Source organism: Symsagittifera roscoffensis, chromosome 3 (genome assembly GCF_963678635.1).
Source record: "Symsagittifera roscoffensis chromosome 3, txSymRosc1.1, whole genome shotgun sequence".
In the NCBI taxonomy this organism is placed as follows: Eukaryota; Metazoa; Xenacoelomorpha; order Acoela; family Convolutidae; genus Symsagittifera; species Symsagittifera roscoffensis.
Genome location: NC_087064.1, coordinates 67,030,929 through 67,057,954, shown reverse-complemented (window position 1 = coordinate 67,057,954; position 27,026 = coordinate 67,030,929). Strand labels below are relative to the sequence as shown.

Here is a 27,026-nt window from a genome sequence, read left to right as displayed (position 1 = left end):
CGGTTGATTTTTTGAGGAGCGTGACTCAACTAGGACCAGGCTCCTCCTTTCCCTTACGGGTAACCTGGTTGTTTTTGCTTGTGCGTTGATTGACCCTTCTTTCTTTCGGGACAATGTCTTTTTTGCTGTAACATTCTCCACCACTTCTAGGTAAGAAATCTGGTGTAGTGGATTTTATTTGATTAATATCGTCATCATCATGGACAGTGGTTTTATTCTCAGGACGATCTGCGTTGCATCGCAAGTTGATCTCGAGGTTCGGAATCCACTCTGGTTTTCCCCCAGCGCTTCGATGCTCTCTGCCCATGTCCTAATCCTGGTAGCTAAGATATTTACGCAGAGACGGCTTATCAGCGACAATAGACACACTGCTCGGTAGTTGGTCAAATCACCTCTCGAGCCCTTCTTAAACAACGACACTACTCAGCCGATCGTAGCCTCTTCTTCACATTAATGATAGTTTTCTTCGAGGTGCTTCTTCGAGGACAATGTTGAAAAATCGCCTTTTCGTGTCATTGTTCATGACTTTCAGCGCAATGACTTTACTCTTTCACTTACAGGTGCTCCGCTTTTCATTTGCTTGAGTTCTACTAAGAATTCTGGGAATGTTACCTCCTGGTCTAGCTGCTGGCTTTAGCGCCTCGACAGGGGATCGTCTCTTACGGTGCACTCATTTGCCGTTATCATAAGTTCTTCGATCTTCCTTTCGAACCTATTCTCTGACTCTGCCTTGAAGTGGTTTCTGAGTTCTTTGAGAAAGAACTTTTCTTCCTCGATGGTTTTCTTATCTCTGCAGCCACTATTGCGTAACTTCTCTTGTCCGATTATGCTTTCCAGTCTCTTCCAATCAGAATCATTTCGTCTCTTCATATGCGTGCCATAACAATTTCTAACGGTTTCCTATTTTGTTCGATTTTGCGCTAATAATCGGTTGGTATACGGCAGTCAGTTGTACGTTGTTAACGGTTATCATCAAAACCCGACCGTCGCTCCACAGTTTTTGGCTTTCACTTGCTCTTGCGACGCTTCAGCCCATTCTCCTATTTTATGATGGTTGTTCATAACCGCTCATAAGCAATTTCTTTTCGCTCCACCAGATGCCTTCTTTTCTGGCAGTAACTTCAGATATCAGCCCGATTTCCCGTTCTTTTTTGCAATTGGAGGCAAAGTAAGTCGGATTTTTTCTCGTTCATTCGTTCATCTATTTGTATCTTTCAGTTTCTGATGCTCCATCTTGCTGTCTTCGTTCCCAGTTTTACGCATTCTCGTTGTTGCGTCACCTTGTGTCATCTCTCCTTTTTTTTGTTGCTCGCTTTTGTCTAAAGTGTCTTTGCTCGATTGTTTTTTTTTCTTGTTTGCCAGTTTCGGCAATATTTTATCTCTTATTTTCTGTCTTCCTCCTTTTTTCAGTTGTTTCTTGTGTTTTGATCGAAATAATGGATCAAAATAAGAATAAACGCTTTATTGGAAAATGTCCAATCCTGGATTCGAATGTTTGGTTTCTAGCCTTCGTTCTTGTGGTTTACTCGTCTCCATACTGGTATTTCCATTAAACTAACTTCCTCAATAAAGGGCGCGTGCATTTGCCTTCAGTTTATTTATTGAGGAGCGTGACTCGGCTAGGACCAGGCTCCTCCTTTCCCTTACGGGTAATCTGGTTGTTTTTGCTCTTGCGTTGATTGACCCTTCTTTCTTTTTGAGGCAATGTCTTTTTTGCTGTAACATTCTCCACCACTTGTAGCTAAGACATCTGGGGTAGTGGATTTTAATTGATCAATATCGTCATCATCATGGAAAGTGGTTTTTCAGCGTCACCCTGTTATCTACTGGAAGAAGATACTTTCAACTGCTTGACTTCAGATGTTTCTGCTTTAACCTACGGTCTACTATTTTCGGGTGCAGTCCAATTTTTCTTATAAACCTGGTTTAGCCAAAAAAAATCTTAAAAGGCCGTTGTAGAAAGGATTATGATTATTATCTTTGAAGGTCATTTTTCACTGTTTTCTTACACATGCAAGTTTGCACAGTTCCAAAATTTTATCGACAATTGCTTAAAATATCATCATTTAATGTCAAATTCATTTATTTGCAAAACCCTGTCACAGCTGCAAGACCGTTAGCGGCCATTGCAAAGGTAAAATCTTTAAATTCCAATATTGACACAAGTTGTTCGCCTAAAATATTGGAAAGATAACGAGACTTAAAGCATGCAAAACAAACCTGGAAATTGCATCATTGAAGATCAGTGCTGATTTCAACGGTTTGCACAAAATTGGCACGGATAGACAACATTCAGTTTTTTAAATTTACTACAATCTTTTGCATTGCTTTCAGAAATAAACAGAATAAAATGATACTTTTTGTAGCTTATGCTGTTCTCGTTGTGCGGAAAACAAATTCGTCAAGATCTGGATTTTAACTTCAAAAAAATTTTCGACCGAAAATACCGATTGTACTGGTGCTAGTTTTTACCCTGGTAATGAGCCAGGGTTTTGGAACTGGGTACATGACTTTTGCTGAAAATAATTTCGTTCACAGAGAGATTGAAATTAATTGTAGCCGCCATCTGCTCTTTTTTCAAAAATCAACTAACAGACAATTTTTGGGCATGTCTGAATTTTAAGAGGCCGTTTTTTTTCAATGCGCTTTGCAAGTTTACCAACTCTAATTTCAGTATATCAGTTTTTTCGTTTTTTTTTCTTTTTTTTTACAAGCTTAAACTGTTTTGGCTTATAATCTGTCGGCTTAGCAGCCTCTTTTTGAGTCGCTCGATGAGCAAAAAATTTTTTACCCAACTTTTTTGAGTGGCGATTTGAAAAAAAAAACGCTTTGTAGATTTTGTTTTGACGCTTATTGACGTTCAATAGTCTTTCTTTGCCTTTATTCTTGAAATTATTTTTATTCAAGAGAAAGATATGTAAATTGCCGATGGATCATTTTTTCGATATTTTTCAAAAACTGCTCATGTCGTTTAAGGTTTTTTCTCAATTGATCTCTTTTTAGTCGTGTTTTCGAAAATCAAACAAATCAAAAAATATCAACAAAAATCTGAAAATCAAGAAATATCAACTATAACCGGCCAGTAATTGCTTTAAGCAGCCGCAGCAAAGTGATAGAAAACTTTTGAAAATATGACTTGCTCCATGATAGTCAGATTGGATTTTGCAACGGTCGCAATTTTTTTTACCGCTTTTGCTAAATATTGATAAAATAGTCAGGCAAATCGTTTTGTAAGCTAAAAAATTCATTTCAAAAAAGTACTAAAAAATTATTCTACAGAAAATAGAATAATGCGGACGTAGTGTTTATTAAATATGGTTCTTATTTGTGTGTCAGTCATCAATGCGTACAAGTAATTCACCGAAGTTTTATTTGGTTGCCGATAAAATGGCTCCCTTTTTTTATCGGCTCTTCGGTTTTATGTACTGGTCTCAATTATCTGCATTTCCGCTTCTCACACAAATGCTTTTCTTTTTGATGATGATTTTAATGTGGATTGAAATTGCGCACTCTCACTTGCAAGTTTTGCTCAAATTCAAAAAGATTTTTAAACTTATTTCAAACGGTCATGTGCAAATAAGTTAGGGCTTTACTCAGAAAAAAAACAAAGTTAATATAAATTTATATGAATTGGAAGTGCTTCTGGTCATCTCTTTCTTCTACCTGATGTTATATGTGAACCTAAGCCTTCTTGAAAATTACATGGGTTTGGTGCCAGATAAGTTGTCATTAGTAAATCACGTAAATTTAATCCTGTTTCAATATCCTTTTTTCAAAGTAAACTTCATCATTCGAATATGAAACGGATGAAACAATACAGTTTTTAAGGTTTTAAACTATCCATGTTGAAACAATCCTCAGGGATTCGACCCCCTGCCGACCCAAAGGGTCCCCCCTTTGGTACTTTTTATAAAATCAATTTTTTGCCGACCGACCCTAAAATGTTTCTAAAGGCGCCTTTGGCGCGAATATATACTAACTTTGAGGGGGAGCGCGCGCCAAAAAAACGCGATTTTTTTGTCAAAATTTTTCAAAAAGTGCCTAAGAACGGCTTTTTTGACCTGTTTTTTCAAAAATTTGCCTGCGGCGCAGAAAATTTGGCCAAAACAGGGACCTTTTAGTGCTTTAGAAGAGCTCGAAAAATCAATTTGGTCGAGCTAAAAAAAAAAAGGTCGTCAAAATTTTCGAAAATTTTTTGAAAATCCGCCCCCCCCCCCTCGAAAAAATCTAGATCCGCCCCTGATGTTGAATCATTTTTTTCAGTGAAAAACGATTCAAATGATTTTTATCAAACGGATGTGTGATAATAGTACTCATCAAAATATTTTCATACAAACTTTATCGGCACGTGAACTTCATGCTTGCGATTTAATGAAGTCTGCGTCTGATCCTTGAGACATAGATATCCTGTTTTTTCCTCAACTTACTGCTGTTTTGTGGAAATTTCGTTTATTGGCAAGACAATCAAAGTATTAAACGTTTGATGCTATTTATAGTAATAATAAACCAAAAATTTTTTCACTAATAAAAAGAAGCCCAAAACTACTGAATTAATGGTCCGAAGTTTTTTGTTGTCCGAAAGCATTGGTGAAAAGACAAGAAATTTAAAAAAAGAATACCTACCCTTGTAAATGAATAATTCGGCAGTCAAGCATATGCAAGTGATTAACCAACTGACGAATTTTGGGCATCTTGCAAAAAAGGGATCGTTCAAGAGATCCCATAGCGCTGCTGATTACAGTTTTCGCTACCCTACCTTCGCTTTTAGGAGAATAATACGTCATCAGTTAATGGAATGTACTTTTCAATTACTTTTGAATTTTTTTTTGATTAAATTTATCCTGGTTGGACTATGTTGGACATTCATTTGCATTGCATTGAGTTCACTGAATCAAATAGGAAAATGATTATATTCTCTGTCAGTTCGTAATCAATTTCCATCCGTGGTCGAAAATGCACACATGATTATATCATTTCCCTTGACTAAAAACTCTTCCCAGAGAACCAACTGCTCGCTGAGTGCGTCGTTAATTTATAGGGTTTATGCCTTTTTTATGTAGTTGAATGAGTTTTCAAAAGATTTTATTATTTTATTTGATATGAGACGAAATATTTTAGCTAAAAAAGATCAAAGTTGAATATTTCAGCAAATGCAATTTACAATTTATATTTTCTCTCCGTCTTTTAGTGTAGTTGATATTCTATCTTCTGAAATATACTTGTCATTAAACGAATGGCGCCTTAGAGATTTAACACTATTTGTTCATTTTATGAGCGAGCTTTTAGTCTCTTCGCATAGTTTTTTTCTACATTATTTTTGTTGCAAGCGGGAATAGCTTAGAAACATTTTTAGTCATAAATTGAACTCCTAATCCCCTCCCTAAGATATAGGCTCTCAAGAGGTCAGCCATTTGTTCAGAAATTTCCACTTATAATTCCTTTTCTTTCCCCAATTTGTCAATTTTTTATTCTTTTTTTCCAAGGCTTATTTAATGTGCTGTGTTTCTTTATTCGAAAATGGACATACAATATCCCGTGATCGTATATAACCCAGCATCCGGAAAATTGGCAGATAAACATTTCATTGACGGGAACAAATAATACCCAATCTGATAAGACAAAAGGTTGCTGCCCCCACAGGTATTTTTTGGCATTATGCGTAAAAATCAGCAGCTTCTTTTTAGCGTCTATCAATACAGGATTGATACTGGCCTCAATAAAAATCGAGTTTTGTGAGTTGTTGAATGGAATGTATATTGAAGTAATATACTATGAGCTCCTGTAAATTTCGACCCGGATTTTCAAATAAAATAGGCCTCTGACCAAACATATAGTTTCCTCTTTATTCTTTTGTCTTTTGAAAATCATTGCACTGTTGTATTGGGAATGAATGGTATTACTACTACAGAACATATATGGTACAGTTTCACTTACACTTGGCTGATTTCACTCTGATTTTCACGTTATCCTTGCACTGTGTTTTATAGCGACATTGGTCCGGTTTGCCGTTCGCAAATCCCTCTCTCTATTCGTGTCCTATCTTCTTATTACGCTACCTTACTCCAGTGCGTCTTTCCATTTATCCAAATATCCCCCTGTAAATTTGAAGTGCGCCTCAGTTCTTTGAGTTGACATAGTTCGTCTGCTTGCTTGGTTCGCTTGGCTTTGCAGCTAGAGAAACTCCCTCTATTTGCTGTTTTTACCCTATCCTATATTTATATTTACCCGAAATAACCTAAAATTGGAACCTAAGAACCCTTCCAGTGACAGAACCACAGAAAACACTCGCCGCCGCAAATCTTTCTATTTCTATGAAACTTTATCTATGAAAAATTATCTTTTTAAATTGATTCAGGCTAGTTTATTGTCAGAAAAAGTTTTGAAACCTACTGCAATAAATTTTTTGAGAAAGTTTTTCGGCATTGCTGGAGCTGTTTCTGTTGAACATCAACACAGGTTTGCATTAGCTTTATTACTCTTCTAAATCCTTTCCCTTCGGCACAGAAGAGTGAATTTCAACTGGGCAAACAGTCTCAATTTGTTCTTCTTAATTTGTTCTGACTATCAGAAGCTGAAGATCCCATCGCAACTCAAATCCAACTAAGAAGATTTACGATTTAAATACTTTCCGAGTCGGAGACGTGTCTTCACTTGAGAAATTTAGTTCAAAGTTTATTTCACTTCAGTTTCAAATTGAGTTTCAATTGAGACTTCTTCAAATTTGTACCAATTTAAAATTTGCAACCGACTTTTATCGAGAATTGGAGAAGCCTGCTAATGATCACGTAAGTTTTATCTTTCCTCCAACATTTTTCAGGGATAGTTTAATAATGCTTCTATATCTGCAGTAAGCAAGGGTATTATCCTTGCGAAAAATATTTAACGCCATTAACTTAAAACAAAAGTAGTGCAAATTGAACAGACGGTAAGTTTTCGTACATGTGTAGCTTCAAATAATGAAAATTAAGTTATGTGGGTCTTATCAGTTAGATAGTCCGTAAGGCCGACTGGACTTGAAGCCGAATTTTAAAGAATTCAAGTTAATGCAAAAATAAGACTCTGATCTACTATTTGTGCCGTTTTTTAATTTTTGGTCATCTAAAACAGCTTTGGTCTAATAAACCGAAATCGGAAAAAGTTGAAATTTTTTATTAACCACCTTTTGAAAAGAATCAATTATGAACAGAAAAAAATCCCGCTTTAGAATATTTTATTCACACTGGCAAGAGCAAATGTCTTGTAATCGGGAGCTTAGCACTTTTTCTAAAAATCTATGAAAAATTGAGAACTTGCTGATTTGGAATAGAGCTAGCTGGATGATTCACAAGTCTGGTGCAAGTCCCGACTGGATTTTTTTGTTATATACGTATTTAGTAGCTCTGTACTTTTTTGTCGGCTTAGTTTTTGTTCTTTTTTCTCCAAACGATCAAGTGATATTGCCATAGATGTTATGTTTTGATTTCTAACCATTGTATATAAAACGATCGATTTTTTTGCCGATGAATTTTTGGCTTGCTGCTTTTTTTGTCGACTAAGATCTGTCATTTCAGTTTTCGAAGATAACTTTCATTTATGTGAGAGTATAGGCTTATTCAATGAGGTATTTAGGAGCATTTAAGTCGATGAGCATTCAGCGATGAGCATAAGTATAGATGAGCATTCAGCGCTTTTAGTGCAAATTGTTCCTTCTAATTTTTCAATTTGTTCTCGAATTAAATTTTGAAATAGATTTCTCGTAGAAATAAGACTGTCGGTTTAGTTCCCTTATTTTGTCAGATTTCTTCTCAGGTTTCAATTGTTACAGATGAGCTCAGTTCAACTATTAAAAATTGTTCAATTAAGTTCATTTTTTATGTATTTTTTTAAGGCAAGATGTTTAGCATAACTGAGACTTTTCTCATCTACTGGTGTTCTTTGTGGTTAATGTAACCTTGCTGTTAAAGTCTTGAGAGGTTTCAAAAAGTTTTCAGTTAAGACGAAAAGGATCAAGTTAACATTCTCCCCCCAAATAGACCAAGTTAAGATCCTCTACCCCAGTGTTCAATATAAATTAAATTTGCAAGCGCTGCGTGTGAAAAGCTCAATTTTGATTGGCTGAAAATTCCCATTTAGAACCAAGTTAACATCCTCCCCCGAAACGTGTTTTGTGGGAGGATGTTAACTTGGTTCAACGAAAAATTTTTTTTTGAATATTTCATAGATACTAATTGTCCACCGACTTTTCAACTACTCTAAAACAACTCAATTAACGAAACAACAAAGAGAAAAATTCAAATTTCTTACATCAAAAAAAGAAGGCATGGTCGGGACTTGAATCCCAGATTTCAGGAACCCAAGACACATGCTTAATCAAGTCAGCCTGGAACGCACTGATTTGTAGGAAATGTTACTGATTCTTACTGATTTGTAAGAAATGTTGTTTAATGGAAAAAATCTAGTTCCCTAATTCAAGTACATTTGCTCTCACAGGTGAAGAAAAACTTTAAAGCTAAACTTTAAAAGAATGATCATTTTGATCTTTTTATGCTACCTTAGTTTGGGTTGATTTAAGTTTTTCTTTGCCTAAGAGAGCAAGTATACTTGAATTAGGAAACTAGATTTTTACCAATCAAAAAAATCTGTAAGAAATTGACTTGCTTTAATATGAAATCTCAGTAAATTTCAGGCCCCTTCTAACTTGGTGAAGTGTGTGTGTGTGAAGTCTGGGTTTCACGTCACGACCTTGCCTTCTCTTTTATGTATGAACATTGCAATCTTTTCGTTGTTGTATTGTTCACTGAGTTGTTTTGGAGTTGTTGAAAAGTCGGTCAAAAGTAAGTATCAATGAGATGTTAAAAAAACTAGTTTTTTTTGGGCTAAATTCGTAAGCTAAATGAAATTTGACGAAATGACGAATCTTTTTTTGTAACTTCGTGTGCTTCTGTTTTGCGCAAAATACTTATCTAACCTAGTAAAAACTATGCCGTTCAAATTGAATTAAGTTTTTTACATCGTTTTCTTGGTCCCAAAATGCATTTTCATATCACCAGTGCAAGCTTTTTCGAGTTATTCGTATTGTTTTTGTTTGTTTAATCAGTTTAAATTATCAGTTTAAAAAGATTTTTTCATAAATGAGTTTTTTTGCAGCATTGTAAATGTTTATTTTTATCGAAAATGGTGCTAGGTTGTGTTCTTTACTGTGTGATGTTCAAAATGTTTTTTTTTGCTATTTGTTTTCATATGGTCTATAAAAAAATAAAGGCAAAATGTGTTTTGCAAAAACTCTACGGCCATGCCTTCCATTTCCTACTGATGGTGATTTAAAAAAAATGAAAAACGAGGAAAGTAGCAGAATACAGGCGTATGCTTAAATTCGATAACCGTTTAATATTTTTGGTAGCATCGAATGTAGTTCCCCTCAACTAGGGCGGGAAAAACCATCGATCTTGAAAACTATTGATCTTTTTTTTCAGGTCGACCTTATATGATTTCGAATCTCTTCTCCAAAAGTTTGTTGCGTATCAGACAAATTTTAGTTAAAAAATGTGCTTCTAAGAACATATTTGGGCATTTTGGAATAAATTAAGTCTTTGCGTTCCCCCATTACTCAAGAAAGATGTATGATCGCCATTTTCAATATATGTCTAAGAAAACAAGGATAGCCGGTTGAAAGCTAAGGAGTTTAAAGAAAGAATTCAGAAAAAAAACAAGAAGTTCAATTTATCCAGTAAACTGCGCTTAAAACTGCAACAATTAGGTTATAGTAGCAAAATATTTTTTTACAATTAAGTTCAATTGTACAGTACCTTTTTCTGTCATTTGTAAATTACGTACAATTTAGACTGAAAAAAAGCTCTTGATTTTTTTAAGAATCCGAATCACGGCTGAAAAGATTTAAACACGATACCACACTTGACTCCATACGAGCTTTCCTTGAGATGGTAAAATCGCTACGCTATAGTTTCTTCTCATCCTTTGGGGGTTGGTCGGAACAATACAAACTTTGGGATTTATAAATGTGAGTTAAGTTGAATAAAACTTTTTGCCTGCTTTTTTCTAAACAAAGTGGCTTATTACTTTGATTCTATTCAGGTTGGATTAATGCTGAGGGTAAACACAATTACAATGGCTTTTTCTGCTTTGAAGGCAAATGGTGGAATTCCTAAATATAGCATTTTTGATGCTTATTTCTTACTGCGATGAGCGAAATTGAGCTAAAAATGAGTGTTTTCACTTAACTTTTTGCTTCTTTTTACCCAATCTCTAGTTTGTTTTTATTTATTTAATCTGTACCTTTTTAGTTTTATGCCTTTTTGAGGTGAACCAGAATTCGATATAATCTCTTGGGTATGGAACAAATTGGTCTCGGAATTAATCAATTTAATCGAAGACGCCTCCAAACAAAAGAAGAACCCATATTGTAGAAGTAGTACGTATCCCAAAATAGTTCAAAATAATGCAGTTAAAATGGATCTATTTTAATCGCGAATCAGCCTTTTCATAAACTTATCCTTTCCTAAATGTCTGCAATAGACGTGAATGACTATTTGAAAAGAATGGAGCTGTTTTTAGAACAAGTATCTGGAAAATCAATGGCAGAATAGAATGTGTTACATTTTAAACTGAATTTATATAGCGAATTGAATTTGATCAAACGATTTATCAAAAATATGCGTAAATTTTATTGTTCGCTATTTATGTTTGCAATTTAATCTATTCATGATTAAGAAGTATGCAGTTTGTAAGTTAAAAGAAACATTAGAACAGAGTATAGAGAACATTTTTGTCCCTGATTTTGAAAACTTTCTCGTTTTTTTTTGGATGGTTTTTAGATCACCACTGGAAAAAGTATCGCATTTCTTCTTCCTCTCTGTTCGCTTCTGCGTCTAGTTCGTCGTCGTGCTGGTCTGTGTCCAGAGGCTGGGAGCGGAACACAAGTTTCTTGCCCACCTGTTTCTTCGGCTCCTCATTCGCCCTCTGAAGTGCCTTCCTTGTTCTCTCCTCTTGATGCTTCCTAAACAGATAATACACCAATATTACCAACCGGTTTATAAGAGCAAATCCTTAATTTTATTTAACTCATAAATAACTTCAAAATATTAGTAATGATATTAAGAGTAACCGGCCCATTTGAAAGTATGCAAGCATAGCATAAAATAGACGACAACAAAATTCTTTTCAAATACCTAACACAGTAAGGGCACACGAGCGTTTATTGGCTGCGCACAAAATTAATCCGTGATTCGGCGCTGGGTTGCAACAGAGACGAACAGGTGCCCCAAGTCTCCTCAAATAACTGGCTTAGTCAAATGATCATCCAGGATGTTAATGGTGAAGGCGAAACTTTCGCGGTTGTGATTAACTTGTGGTTATTATCAGGGACAATCAATTAGTTTTGTTTACGCTTTCTAGTTAAGTCAGTCAGTATTACGAGGAAAAAAAGGGCCAACATAAAACAAGCTGTTGAGCTCTTAACGCAGGCAGATCAGTTGTTGGGCATTCGCTTAAGAACATTACATGCCACTTTTGGTTGTTTTTCAGGGGTTGAGTAATTCTGTCAGAATCTCAATTATTGAGCGCGGATCTTGGTTGGCCTCGAACCACCGACTTATCGATTGAGAGGCAGCTACTAGACTTAGCCAATTCACAATTGCTTCCCATTTAATCTATCGTCAAAGAGTCTTTGAAGGGGGGGGGGTGGGTGCGCTTGAGGGAGTCATAGAAAGGGGGAGTGTGTGTACCTGTCCCTCTCGAGTTTCATCTCTCTCGCCTTCTTCCGCCGCTCCTGTTCCTTGTCCTTCTCAGCCGCGGCCACCTTGTCTGCCGGCATCGTCTCTATCTGCTGGAACAACTCCTCCAGTCTATTCTCAATAGCTGTCAACATCGCCAGTGTACTCAGATTTGCCTCGTTCTCACCTGAAACATACAAACATTCAAGCAGCCTGTTTTTTTTTCAGATTGGCAAGGTTAATTGTTTTGACTGATTTTCAGATTGGAAACAAAAAACAAATAAATGATTCAAGGGACTTTTTTCAGATAGAGTTTAATTTGTTTCAGCCTCTTTCGTGATCTGATTTTTTAGTCACTTTTCAAGCAACGAGACGTTATTTCAGCGTCGGTGGCTTGATTTTTTGTTAGAGAAAACTTGCCAAAATAATCTTCGATGTCAGAAAGTTTTGCAACAAGTGTCAAAAGTTTTTGACACTCTTTGAATAGGTAGTCTGAATAATTGATTTTTCTTTCCGAATTTAGTGTGTAGATCGCTGAAGGCGCCTTCAGAAATATTTAAGATCGGTCAACCGAAAATGGGTGCTTAAAACTAGCATCAAAGAGAAGACCCTATAGGTGCTACTTGGGTCGAATTCATAAGGGACATTAATTATCATTCAAAAACTCTAATTGAATCAAATTTTGGCGAATTGTTCATCAGCAATTTTAGCGTCGTGATTTTGAAAACGCCGTGATTGATCCTGGTTATACAATGACTAAATCTTTCTCATTTTACAATCTATTTAAGCAGCCAGAGGCTTGAACAGGACGAAAATATTTATTAATATTTATCCAAGCTATGCTTTACTTAAAGAGCTCGCCTTACAAATCATTCGCGAAACAGAATTCTGGTTCATTTTTTGCCCGAAAACTGCTCGGGGTTTTGTGCTTTGACAATGCAGTTGAATTTGAAGAAATGCTTTCCAGGTTTCAGTTTGAGCCACTTTTAGACAATCAAAATTGCTTGGCTTAAAATCAATTCAAGTTTCTATGCTTCTAAGGCAAACTGAGTCTAGATGTTAGACTACACCTGGGACGGAAAAATTTCTAGGTTAAATTTTGGCCTGGACCTGTTTTTTTTTAAAGCGGCAATTATTCATTTTCGAAGAAATTGTCGGCTGTTTTCACTGTTCTTAAATCTTTTCGCCTTAGTTGGAACATAGGAACATCAAAAACACTTACATGATTGTGAGTGTTTTTGATTTGTAACTGTAATCAGCTCTTTTGTAATTTCGTAATCAGCTCTTTTATAGACTTGTTATCTGAAAATTCGCTCTTATGTTCTTTTCTTTTTAAAAATTTTGTTTTGCTTTAAAGCTTTAATTGTTACACCACGGTTTTAGATTGTGAATTTAGGCAGAAAACATGGCACTTCCAACTTTGCAAAGTTTGGAAGCATTCATAGCTAGGTCCTTTGTATATTTTATAGTTTTTATTCACGTAATTTAAAAAAAATGCTTAGCTAGATATGTTAATTGAAGCTCTTAGTGCTAAACTTTTAAAGCCTTCCATACGATGCGAAGTTCTTTTTTGGTGCGCTGATTAGTAGGAATCCTTGAGTTTGTCGAGGAACTTATTGTTTTTCTAAAGGTATACTTAAGTTCATTTGTCAGAAGCAACTTTAGCTGCAGTTGACCGCCAAGTTCTAATTTACTTGACCATAAAAATTCTTTCTTCTTCAAATGTAATTAATTCATGTGATGTGGTGGTCCTATTGGTGGGTCTTCGCATTATAGCCCCTCAGTCTAGTAACAAAACTAGCCCCCTTACTATAAAGTTTTATTATTATAAGGAGAGCTAACTACATAAGAACACATAAATTAACAATACGATGATGCATTTAATGCTGATATATGACTTCGTTCATACAATGATACAGTTTGCTGATAAATATGCATAGCTTGTGCACTGACCGATTGTAAGGGGGGTATATTTGCTGGTGGGCCTATAATGACAAAGACACTATTTTGCTTACCAATGCAGTGCCTGTATACAGTCTCGACCTTCTTGTTCAAGTCCACCAGCAGACTCTCCTGGTCCTCCTCCTTCATAGCATCCCCACTGGAGAACATTCTGGCTCTCAGTTCCAGGTCCCTCGCCTTTTCCTCCTCTTCCTCTATCGCGACGTTTAACTCGTCTATTTGCTTCTTCAGAGCATCCGTCTCGCTGTTCATTTTCGCCATCGTCTACAAAAAAACTGTTTTTGGCGTTTTTTTTAATTATAGACACTCCCGGTCAAATATAGCCCCTCATAATAAAAAAACTTCTGTTGTCGAGCTGTCGAGCCGCTTTTTTTTCTGTTACCAGACTTCGGTGCTATAATGAGAAAGAGCCCTTTTATTAATTATTAGCTCCAAAAACGTCTGATAATTGTCGAGAAAAAACAATTGAATGATTTGAAAACAGCATGGAGTTTTGTAAATTTAAAATTTGTCTACTGAGGACTCTCAATGTTCATTTTGGGCTCCTGTTAAGTAATTCAGGATAATACCTAGGCGAAAAAGTCCTTTTTTATTTTTGACTGGTTACCAACTTTTTAGGCTCGTAAATGACTCGACATAGCTCTTTGATAAAATTCTGAAGTAACTATTTAGAAATATTAGCTATTATTAGCAACGGACTGAACCTTTCATAATATACCTAATTATTAATTCATCATATTAATATTTAATTGAAATAATAAATAATTGAGAATCAAAAAACTTCTGAAATTGAGAAACGATTCTTCAGTTATCTCAAGCATCTAATCAGCTTTCAAAAATAGTAATGACAGAATAGATGAAGCAAAACATACTTGAGCTAATTGTTGTTTCATCTCCTCTAATGACTCTTCCGTCTCTTGCGAGTTCTGAATCAAAGTCAAATTCTGTTCCTCAAGCTCTCCAAAAATATTTAACAACTGTTGGGGCGAAGTGAAGTAAAGCTTCACGTCTTCCGAGTTCGAATTCGCCTCTAGCCACTCTTTAGGTGTTAATTTGTCGAGAAATGTTTTGTACAGAGTGTATTCTTTGAGGGTTTCCTCTTGCTTTGAAATTTCGCTCCTCAGTTGGGCTATTTTGGCCGATGTTTTTTTGATCTCCTCTTGTTTCGCCTGTTTTTCACGTTGTTCCTGTTCCGCTACTTTGATTGCCTGAACTGAGTTTTTGTCGTTTTCCTGAAGGAATTCGTCAAACTGCTGCGCGTCTTGCTCTGAAAAGATGATATAAATTTTTATTTTAACTTAGACAGATTGCATTGAATATAGTAATTATTTTGTCTACTGTATTACGGCCAGTGTTGATTTCGTTCCATGGGTCTTTTTTTAAAAAATTTGATTCCAAAATTGGCAATCAAAAACTGGTCTCAGAATTGCTAAGGTAATTATTATCAAGGACGATTTTTTAACTTTCTTTTTTGACAGGTACCCTGTTATCAGAGAAGTGTGTCCAAAAAGTTTATCTAATTATGTATATATTACTAATGCGGGATCTACTTAACAATTACCCCCCCTTTTTTTAAGAAAAGGGGGGGGGGGGCAATTGTTAAGTAGATCAATATAACGCATTTTCGACCAATCAGATTGCAGCAAAATTAGAGTTCTCAATACAAAACTCTAGCGCTAATTTACTGCTTTTATTAATAGGGGTGGCAATTCTTAAGTAGGTACCAAAGGGTGGGCAATTGTTAAGAAGATCCCTAATGCGAAATTGGCTGGATCTGTTCGTTCAGTAAATGTCTAAATCTATCTATGAAATCCCAAAAACTTGGGATCAAATTAACTCCCTCTTAAGTAGACTATAGTTACAATCCTGCAATTCATTATTCAAATTCTATAGCACTGCGTGTCATATACTACTTAAAAAAGTTCCAATAGTTGGTTGCGAACGATCAGTAACTTCACTACGTAGCCAATTCTTGTTTTCATTTTCCAACGTGCTTTAATACTTTACATGTAGAAGCAAATCACACAAAACGCCGTAACGATAAGTAAACTTACCGCTATTTCAAAAGCTCAACTTCAAGTTGTTTCACTTTTTTGATTTTTTTTTATAATTGAAGAGCGTTTGAAGAGGTCAACTCGAGTTCTTTCTGTACCCCTTGAACAGATTTTGAAATGATTTGAGGTTGTATATTGGATTCAAGTGAACTGCCCTTTGCGGATTTGTTAACATCTTCCTCCTAAAGGCGGATGTTAGTTAACTTGCTCCGCCTGTTCAAATTTGACCCTTTAGCTAACACCACTTTGTGGCTCTTTTCTAGCCCTCCTTCTTTTTTTTCTGACATTCGATTTGCGAAAATCTATTTAAATTGACATTTGATGTTGTTAACCGCAATAAAACGTGTAAATGTGAGCAAGTGAACAAAGTTTTTCACTATTTCTTAGATGCAAAATGAACAACCTTGAAACAAGTTTATAATGCAATTTTAGGAGGGTGGGAAACAGAAAAAGAGCACAACCGAGAAATCAAAAAGCCAAAGCTGCCATTTTAATGCAAAATTAAAAAGATTTTTAGAAATGTCCTTAAGTTATTTCAGGGCACTTTTTCCTCTCCCGATTAAATTTTTTCTCGCTAGGTCCTATTGTACAAAAAAAAGGTATTCAATATTGTTAAACTGTAAAATTAATGCTTAAAAGAGGTGTGAGGAATTCGAGAGGAGAAGGGAACTATTTAAGATTCAACTGCGTGCGAGGGAGTTATAATTATTATGTTCGCCAATCGTTGTTGAAAGGCAGTCCTGTCAAATTTATTTCGTTTCGGAGAAAAATGACTGTGGTTGGTAAAACGGGATAAAATGGATCACATGAGTTAAACCATGACCAGGCATTTCCGCCCAAAAAACCCAGTCATTTCCGCTCCAGAATCCAGTCATTTCCGCCCCAAAAGCAGTCATTTCAAAACTGACTGCTTTTGGGGCGGAAATGACTGTGTTTTTTTTTGGGGGGGGGGGGGGGAATGTTTGGAATGGAAGACGGTGGGACGGAGATGACTGGGAGCCGAGTTAAACTGACCGAGGAACTTCTCGGCCGCCTCGAGCTTCTTCTCCTCGGCGAGTGCTATCTGCTCCAACTTCCTCATCTCGTCACGCTTCACACCTAGAGAGTACTGCACCAGAAACATCTCCCTCTTCTTCGCTATGTACTCAGGCAGGGACTCCTTCTCTATGCTCATCTCTTTGGCCACTGCCAGTGCGTAGTCCCCCTGTTCCCCACCCATGCCACACTCCTAAACAACACACACCCACTATTCTTCTTGCTCATTTGGCTCTTTTCCAGTTTTCCACCCCTCGTAAAATTATAAAGTAAAATGTTGAAGAGTTGTTCATATGACCTCCAGCTCCATGAAAAAATCTTAACTTCAAAACACTATGATTGTGATTTCACTCTTTTTCATTTTCCCCCCGCCTCGCATAAACATCATTTTTATGGTGTAACAGTGGGTTTTAAAAGGTAAAGTATGAACATCAAAAGTGTTTTCGGAACATCAAAAGCAACAATCGGTCTTTGTAATCAAAATTTAATTGCACATTTTCGCATGCGTGGGGAAAAGGAAAGAGAGCCCAATTTCCAAATGACTTTTTGCCTACCTGGTCTGCTTGTTCTTTTAGTGCTTGCATAGCTTCCCTTCGCTTAGCTGCTGCTTTGGTGCCCACTTTAGCAGCATATGTCAACTTCTCGTGCACTTTCAAAGTTTTCAGCTTCGCCTTCTCGTGTTTTTCCTTCTGGCGTTCCCGATCGCGCATTAGAAACACATCTGTATCCACCGGCATAATAAAAGGATTCTTCCCGCCTGTCATATCTATCCCGTCATCCTCGTTCGTTCGCAAACTGAGAGCCGATTGTGTCGCCGGAAACGACACACGACTTTGTCTGTGACTACTGGCTGTGTTGTTGCGAGATGATTTCCGACTTTCGCCTAAAGCGCCGCCACTTTGAGCCCGACTTTTGACTCCGCCGCTAGACGCGGGAGGAGTTTGCGCCACCAATGACATTCTAAGTCTCTCTGCAATGAGTCAGAAGTCACTTTTCTACCAAAAGTTAGAATAAACAGATCAAAGTTTTGGCGATTTAAAGCAATTAAACTTCGAAAAGTCCTTAAATTTCCAAATATTCTCAAAAACCAAATATTTAGCTGATTCAACTCTGTAAATCAAATTGTATCCATAAATTCATGGGTGTATGAAATTTATTCACGAATAAGGAAAAATAATCTGCGTTCATTAATTTTAACGCACGTGCAATTCAGCACCAAAAAAGTATCGTTTTGTCTTTGCATACGTTGAAAATTATATTACTTAGCTGTTTATTTGTATTTACTCTATGTTCGTTCAACACGGAATAGTACCAACGATTGTTTTATACTAACTAAAAGCAGACTAGTCGTCTTGTTGTCTTCACTCGAAGTTACGGTGGTGAAGTCGCAGAAGAAAAAATCAAAATATCTTGTAAGTAATTTGAATGTTTTCAATATATTAGGTCCCACTACCCCCTATATTTCAAATTTTTAAAAAGCGAGGTGGAAAAAAGCAAGACATTGTGCGCCTAGTATTGAGAAGGTGTGAGCTGAACTTCAAAACTAAAATTCGCAGGTGAGGAGAGGGAAGAAAAAGCCCAGTAATTTCTGCAAACAAAATAAAGGTGAAATGAGTCGATTATCGTTTAGTTGTTTTTTTCTTGTTATTTGATATTCATCATTGAGTATTTGACATATGATAAGTAAAACTATTTGAAGCAATATAAGCATATCAAAAAGAGAAAAATATTGTTTTCAAGGCTTCATGGACATTCAGTTAAAGCTTATTTAGAGTGCCAAAAAATCTTCGTTAACAGCTTAAGGATTTTGATTTTTTGGATTAAGAGCGGAACTTAAAAGAGTTATACTTTTATTATTCATTAAAATACTACGAGAAGCAGAAAAATCGTTCACGCTCTCTCTTTTAATTTGTGTTTAACAGTCTACGTTAACAATTTCCTAATGCAATGCAACTTGGCATGATGAACAAACTAACAATTGTGATCACATTTGTTCTTCATACCTAGCATTCTATCATAATCATCATCTTTTTTTGTTTAGACACCTCTTCTTGTTCTCAGAGGTGTCAGTTGATTTATTTTCGAAATCCTTTTTTGGTTAGTTTCGAATGCCGTTTTTCGTAATTTGTGGGTTTGTGTTGTTTCCAGCTTTTCATTTTGTATGATTTGTTAATTTGCACGTCATCGTACATTAGTCACCATAAAAGGCTCGAGCTTGTTAAAAACATAAGATTTTTTTTGATCTGACCATTGAAAATGGGGAAGAACTTCATATTCGGTTGTGTTTCGTTTTTTTTTTTCTTTTTTTTTTCAACTTTTTATTTTTCACGCAAAATCAAGTACCACAAGAAGTCACCGGACTGGATCGAGTGATATATCATATTAAAGCCCTTTCCGTCGCTATTCGAACGACATTTCATTTTTTTAAAAAAACAATTCCCAAATGTCGAGAAATACCTGTTTACACTTGCGAAGCAAAGTGTTAAAGTAAGAACATTCTTTTTTTTCCAACGTAAGTCTCAAATATTGTTACGACTAAGTCGCAATTATTGTTGCGATTTAAAACAACAATAATTGCTGCATCGAATTGGCAATAAGATATTTAGATATTTTGTTGCACCTTTACTGCTTCTTGATTACATGTGCTTTGACATTCGAATAGTTTTAAGTTTGCCCAGTTGATGCAATTTTAATTCATCAAGTGAACCGAAGAAAGCTATTTGGGCTCTTTTTCCTTTTCCCCCCACCTGCAACTTTTTATAAATAAAATTACTGTTCGCATTGTCCGATTGTAATGAAAATTGACATGCAAATAAATTAAGCCATGACAAACATATTTGGTCTTCATAATTAACCTTGTAAAATCACTCGTTAGACCATAGAATTGATGCTCATGTGAGGTGGGGGGAAAAGGAAAAAGAGCCGCTATTTGTTTCAAACAACATAAAAATAATAAAGTCTCGATTTCAGAAATTTTTCAACTCAATATGTCTTGCAATTTTTTGAAATGCATAATTTAAATGCATAACTTTTTGATTTGCAAATTCTTACATGCAAAATTGTATTTTTTTTTTGTATTTGATGCTAATTTTGCTGCATCGAATTGGCATATGTAGCTGCGTTATTGGTGGCTAGTTTTTGGGTATTTTAAGCATCCGTGGCTGAATGGTTAGTGCGTGAGACTCAATTTGCTAGGTCGCAGATTTTTGCTGATTCGTGTTTTTGCTAAGCCTCCAGTTTTTACAAACTCGAGGCTCATTCTACTTTTTTTTATGTCACTTAATAGAGTTGGTCCTGTTCTCGCAAGTGTTTCACTTTTTGGTCCTGTTCTCGCAAGTGTTTGCGAAGCGCAGCTTTGCCTCTGTGTTAAAATTTTCGATTTTTTGTCTAATTTTGAGGAGTGAGCAGGCTTACATTAGCTTATATACGCTTAATTTAAGCCTTGAAAGTTTAGTTTTACTCAAGTTAGTTTTCGTTCTTTTTTGTTCAGATCCTTTTATCACACCACGAAAAAAAACGACGCTAATTTGACAAAAAACTATTTTCGTACTTTTTTAAAACTATGATAGCGAGTGAGTTCACAGGTGAAATATCGAGATCAAACATATAATTGATAGCCTAATTAGCTCGCTTGTCATTTTCCATAACAAACAGGCAATGAGAAAAATAATATATATGAGCGGGTCAAGAAGAGACAAAAATTGTTTTCATGGCTTTATTTTATAAATTCTTATCGGAGTGCAATACTCTTTTCTTCAAAACTTCTTTACAACTGTGTTTTTGTATCAATGTTTGTATCTGTGTATTTGTATCTGCGTGATTGTATCAAAAAAATGGCTAGGTTTTTTAACAGTAATGAACGTAGTGAATACTCTTATATAGGACTTCTTAATTTTTCCCAGGAAAAAACTTTTAATATTGCTCACGCTGAATTTATTTATTGCGGTTTGATGTCCTTTTAAGTTCAGTTCATTTATCTTGTTGACAGGAATGCAAACACCACTATCGATCTGCAAAAGTTTTCTTTTTTGATACTTTTCTCATTGTTATCGATTTTTTACCATGCTGAGGGGAGGTGGTTAACATAATAAGATAGCGCCTATAAGCCTTTTATCGATTCCTTCACCACCGACAAAACTGGTTTTTGCGTGTGAACTTTATTTTATAGCTGTTTCTTAGTTTTTCACCTCTATGTTTCTGTTTCAACAAATTGAAAAAAGGGGAGGAACGTATACGTTTGAGTTTTAGTTTTTTATCCACGCGGAATCAGCTACCACAATGTTGATTGTTGAGTGATATCAAAACAATTTGAGAGAGTTGAGTGACGTATCATATAAAAGACATGCCAGTCGTGATTCGAACGACCTTAAAAAGTTTTTCAAAAGTTTTCCCTGTGTTGAGACAAACCGGTTTGAAGTTTTTTTTAAAATCGAAATTCGATCGAGTAATGCAAGCGAGCTGCTTATTTATGCTTAATTCAGGCTAATGCTTAATTCAAGCCGTTTTCAATAGCTTATGCTGAAATTTTTTTGCTCGACTGAAGTTATCTTATGGAGGTTCGTACTGCCATTTTGGGAATCAAAAGCTTAATGATTTGATGATTTTTTATTTTTTTGTAGTCATTTTTTGTCAAAACCTGTTGACCTGCTTGCTTTTATTATGATCATTAACGAATTTGGCTAAATTATAGTTATACGTCTTCTTTTTTGTCACACCTCGCAGAAAAAACTACACTAATTTAAAAAAATATATATCTTGCAGTTTTTTAAAGACTATGGTCGGAACATTCTGTGCTACTTGCACAGTAACCGGCTATCCTTGTTTATAACAAAAAATTGTCTCAAAATTGATCACTTGTAATTATTTATACACAAAAAATGATTTCTAACACGCAGCCATAATAATTTGTTAAATGTTTATTATTTCTAATTTTCGCGAAAATTAGCTGGAGGAGCCTCGTTTGTACAAGGTTTTTTTTAAATGAAAAATGTGTTAGGAATTATTTAATAACCATTCATGCGAAATTTCATATCTTTTGTGAAATTTTATAATGAGTTTGAAAAATTAATATCTCATGTGATGAGAACAAAAAAGAGCCAAAAAATTGTAATTTGGTTTTTTCCGGGTCTTTTTTTCTTTTTTTTTGTGACATAGGGCTTATGAGACTATTTGAAATGACTTTCGACGGTTTAAACTGTCTTATATCTTTCTAAGTTTGAACCTATTCTTGCAGGCAGATTCCCGTACGAACAACTTTTAAATAATTGTGTTTTTTTTGTTTTATGAGGAGGGTGGAAAAGAGCCGTCATTTCTATACCATACTAAAAGTCCCACTGGTCTTAGTTAATATTTATTACAATTTCGTGACATTATAATTCGAAAGTTTCTCAGCTTTTCGATTTTTTTCTTGGATTTTTTCTCTTCAAATTTACCTACCCAAGTTTTTGAGCCGCTGTGAATCTTATGTTTTAATTTTCTTCTCTTTTTTCCCGCCACATCTGGATTTCGTGTAATGTTCCAATTTGAATCTTATAAAAATTGGCATAGTGAAAAACTGGCCTCAATTGTTGGAGGACGTTTTTTTTTGGAGGACAAGTTCCGAAACGCTTTTCAAAACAAATTTTGGTGTGGGAGGTGTAAAAATGGAAATAATTTCACTGGTTTCAAGTTTTAAGGGGAGAATTTTGAAAATGAAATAATATTATTTTAACTTAAAATTAAAGTTATAATTTTCTACCCTAATTAGTTACACTTGCGACTAGCAAGCGTTATCAAATCGGTTTATAGACTCTTTGCAGGTTAACAGTTTGCGCAACAAAACCGTTTGAATCATTTGGTAATATGATTTCTAACAAATTCGAATAGCTTATCCGGTATGCTTAATATACTTATACTGCGATGGAAAAATTCCTACGTTCGATTCCATCAAGGACCTGTTTCTCACAGAAAATTTTACGCTTCAAAAATTTGTCGACCCATCATCTGACAGGCTAAACGCCTTTGACGTTCTCCCTAGTGTATTTGTTTGCATATACTCGGAAACTAATTTAATTATTATTATAGTATCGTTGCCTCATTGCCGTCTTTTGTTTTTTAACTTGTGATGTCACCAATTTGATTGTAATATAAACTGGTTTTGATTTTATCCTGTAATTCGTTGTTACATCAAATTTTTCATGTTTGTTTCTTGCTCAATTTTTTTTTGGCCAATGTGATTTCGGCTTGTGTTGTATCAGCTTAGTGGTCTAATTGTTTGTCGATGTTTCCATTCAACGACAGAACCTTTTATGTTTTCGTGTTTCGACTGTAAATTTTAAGAATTTATACTAAGTTTCTTAATGCTTGTTTCAAGGTGAATTTAAAGTCTCAAATAATGTAGCTTTATTATTATGTAGCAGTTCTATTATTAGACCAAACTTCAGGTCATTAACTTATAACTTCAACTTTCGTCCAACAACCCAATTGTGAAAGCTGCTAATGCTTTTTCTTGTTATTTATTAAGATTTTTGGTAGTCGGAGAACGTAGCTCAGGCTCTCATATTTGTAGTGATACTTTCTTTGTTTTTTTTTCAGGAAAAATTTTTCGAGACTAAAGGGCGTTGATTGGTTGAGAATATTGGCCCTCTGTTGAGATTTTGGGAAGCTTTCAGTCCTTCGTGCATGATAATAGTCTTCATAAAGATTTAAGCTAAGTAAATTATGGATAATTTTTACAGCCAATTAATGCTGAAAAATAGATTGAATGGCTGTCTTGTTATTAAAAGTAATGAATGCAGTGAAGACTCTTAAGTAGGTTTTGGTGATTTTTTTGTCTTTGTTTCTGGAAAAAGTCTTAAAATGCTCTAATAACTACAGAAGTGCATTCATGCATATTACTGCCTTTATAAACGCCCTTAGGCAGTTTTCGATTTCAATTCAAGTTAATTTTCTGAAAACAGGCAACATTCAAGGTCCAATTACGAAGGAAAAAACATGATCGATTACTAGTTTCGAAAGTGGAACTTAATTTGAATCAAAATTGAAAATCAATTGAGGGAAATTGAGATTAGATTTTCAAATCCAAACATGGAGCATGGGATATTTTCGTGTCATATGTGTCAAAACATAAAATGAGATAAGCTACGGTTTTATTATTAGATCAAACTGTATATTAATTTATAATTTCAACCTTTCATCCAACAAACTAATTGTGATAGCTGTTAATGCTTTTTCACATTAATTATTAAGATTTTTGATAGCTCGTAGAACATAGCTCAGACCCTTATATGTGTAGTGATACTTTTTTTTTTCAGAAAATTTCTTAATGCTCTAAAGGGCTTTGATTGCTTGAGAAATTCAGTCCTTGGTTGAGAATTTTGGAAGCTTTAGGTCCTCCGTGCATGAAAATAACCTCAATCAAGATTTAAGCTAAGTAAATCATGAATAATTCTTATAGCCAACTAAAGCTGAAAAATAGATTGAAGAGCTGTCTCGTTAATAAGAGTAATGAACGTAATGAACAAAGTTCAATTCAAGTTAATTTGCTAGGCAAAATTCAAGATCCAATTACAAAGGAAAAAAAATGTGATAGATTGTTAGCTTCGAAATTGGAATTTAATTTGAATCAAAAATGAAAATCAATTATAGGGGAGTGGCAAAAGTCCAAAAAAAAAAATTAAATTTTTCTTGAAAATCAAAAAGTTTTTTTTTTCGAAAATTGTGAATTGGCGTCTTTGCACCCTCCTCCCAAATGATAAAAAATTAAAATAAAAATGTTGTTACAAAATTGGATCAATTTTTACTGGATCAATTCTAAAGTTGAATCAATTGGAATTATTTAGATTAGAAAATGCAACTTAAACGACAGTTAAAACGCTTTTGGGTTCATATTTTTTCAAATTTAAATATAGAAAACGGAAAAAAGTAGAGAAAAGAGCCAGTTTGAGGCTTAATCAAGTGAAATGTTTTGCCAGTTGTATATTTTTATTTTGCTTTTTTTTTAGTTAAATTCATCCATTTTTGTTATAAAAAGATTTGTTTTTTGTTTTTCATCATTTTGGGGGGGGGGGGGGGGGGGGAGGGGGGTTAATAAAAAAACCTATTAATTGTTATAAAATCCATTGTGAGTTCTGAAAAAAAATTTTCAGTGAGAAAGTTTGACTAAATGTTGAGTACCAGATTGCAAGACTGCAAAGTCTCGATAGCAAGGGAGCAAATTTGGAGACCCTTCAAAATTACTTGAAGGTGCATTGAAAAACAACGGTTGCAGCTATGATAGAAGATTCATATGATCAAATTTTTTAAGTTTTTGCCCCTTTTTTGGTTTTTTGGAGACGTCCTTCATTAAACCAGTTCTTTTGTTACATGTAAACAATTTTCGTTTCATTTTATTAAAGAAAATAAAATCATATTTTTATGTTGATTAAGCATTTTGTATAAGTTTATGATTTTTACTCTCAGTTCTTGCGACCCCGCTGTCTCACAAAACTATAGAAAAGTCCAAAACAAAATCATTTCGAGTATTTGCAAATGTTTTTGTGATCGGAACTTGCTGCGCTGCAGCACGGCAGCTTGCAGTCCTTGTTGAACTTGGTTCGTGTTTTCCATCTAATCATAATCTAAATAAAAAAATTTTTTTAATATTGTGGGGCAGAACAAATTTGCTGCCTAGAAAAGGTGGCTGGGTTTTTAAAAAAATATATTATTTCGATGGGCGGAAAATTTTTTTTCTATCTTTTGGTCGTTCGATGATTCCGACAACTCGCGTTTTTTGATATTTGTGGTCAAATTAATTGCTGTAGAATTTCACTACAAGCTAAATTTTTCGGATCGCGGACGCAGAATTTTATCAAAAAAGTTTGTAATGAGTGTGTCTAACCAAAACTGAATCTTGGACTTTGTAAATTAAAAAAACGAGGTTCGACGCGTGAGAAATTTTATAAGAATTTTGCAGTTGTAAATTTTAGAGATAAAAATACAATGCGGCCATTAAATTATATATAATTTTGAATCATTTTCATAATGATAAATATAATTTTTTTGTCAGTGCTCGGCAATAGGCTTGTACACGCTCATGATCTTTTGACTTCTATTTTTATTTATAAGTTTTGTAGTTTTTTGATTTTGAATATCTTATGGCTTTTTACTATTTTAGGAAAAGTGATATTGGATGACGCTTTTATTCATTCGATGGACGCTTTCAGAAACAATATACATTAAGTTGTTTTTTTTTTCTATTTACGCAGTTTGCATTCTGTTTTGGACATTTCATATCCGGACTTAGTAATATCTTTGTTTTTATATTAAAAGTGATACTAGTTTTTGTTCACAATTTTTACACTTTTAAGTTGTTTAATTTATTTACCACAACCTCAAAATGTTTTATATTGTAATCATAAATCATTGAACTTACTGGTTTATAAATTTTATGTACTGACGTAAATTAACTGAATACGTCTTTGAGATTTGTTGAACTGCGTCGTGTTATTTTGTTGTAGCTACAATTCACAATAAAAATAAGTAATCGCAGAACGATTGATTGAGAACTCGCGGTTCGCTGGCGCGGAATTTTATTCGTGTTATTGAGTAAATTTGGCTAGTATTTTTAATCATTTAAAGATTTAATTTTGTTCACTTGGACATTTTTATGATTGTTACTGAATGAAGCGAATTTGACCTGGACTCTCAGAAAACTGACGGTAAGTCATTTCATCATGGAAGTTTTTTTCAACACTATAAAACACCACTTGCCCCGAGTCGTCTACCCTTGCCCTATCTATTCTCGGTTTTACTGATAATCGACAATACCGATGCTAAGATGTTTCAGATCAGGCGTGGATCTAGGAATTTCTAGAGGGGGGGGGGGGGGGGGGGTGTCGGATTTTCAAAAAAAATTTTTAAGTTTTAGGTCGACCAAATTGATTTTCTGAGCTCTCCCAAACCACTATAAAGACCCTAATTTGCCCCAAATTTTCTGCGCCGCATGCTAATTTTTGAAAAAGGCTAAAAAAAAAAGACGTTTTTAGGCACTTTATGGAAAATTTCGACCAAAAAATCGCGTTTGTTTTCGGCGCGCCCTCTGCTCAAAAGTAGTATAGATTGGCGCCGAAGGCGCCGTTAGAAAAAGTTTAAGGTCAGTCAGCTAAAAATGGGTATGTTTAAATAGTACAAAGGTGCTACTGATCCTAAATCCGCTACTGATTCAGATTAAGGAATTTTTATACTTAGAGTACAATTCTGACCTGGAGTTCCTTAATGAAATCTGTCAGGGCCCTAATTTAAAATACAG

At 34.9% G+C, this 27,026-nt stretch overlaps 2 protein-coding genes across 4 annotated transcripts in view; one reads left to right on the top strand and one right to left on the bottom strand.

The window, feature by feature from the left end:
• Positions 1–5,314: 5,314 nt before the first annotated feature.
• The window catches only part of LOC134842964 (uncharacterized), a 47,976-nt gene continuing 26,264 nt past the window's right edge, over positions 5,315–27,026 (top strand). Inside the window, exon 1 of one of the 3 annotated variants that reach the window (XM_063859508.1) lies at positions 5,315–6,785. The gene's annotated coding sequence lies outside the window, so the exon portion shown is untranslated. Of the gene's footprint in view, positions 6,786–18,060; positions 18,172–26,243; positions 26,437–27,026 lie in introns of those variants that run through there. The other 2 variants (XM_063859507.1, XM_063859506.1) reach the window with 2 other exon arrangements.
• Positions 10,542–18,002, bottom strand: LOC134842963 (cilia- and flagella-associated protein 100-like). The gene is made up of 6 exons (XM_063859505.1): positions 17,314–18,002; positions 16,739–16,952; positions 14,543–14,937; positions 13,724–13,934; positions 11,721–11,895; positions 10,542–10,993 (listed from the first exon to the last, which is right to left on the bottom strand). The coding sequence occupies exons 1-6, from the start codon at positions 17,716–17,718 to the stop codon at positions 10,813–10,815; spliced, it is 1,581 nt and encodes a 526-aa protein (XP_063715575.1). The 5' UTR covers positions 17,719–18,002; the 3' UTR covers positions 10,542–10,812.

Excerpts from the sequence above, each read along its gene's own strand:
- LOC134842963 (XM_063859505.1), bottom strand. The coding sequence starts at position 17,718 with ATGTCATTGGTGGCGCAAACTCCTCCCGCGTCTAGCGGCGGAGTCAAA. Across the intron at positions 16,953-17,313 it reads TAAAAGAACAAGCAGACCAG|GAGTGTGGCATGGGTGGGGA; the intron begins GTAGGCAAAAAG and ends TGTGTTGTTTAG. Across the intron at positions 10,994-11,720 it reads ATGAAACTCGAGAGGGACAG|GAAGCATCAAGAGGAGAGAA; the intron begins GTACACACACTC and ends TTATCTGTTTAG.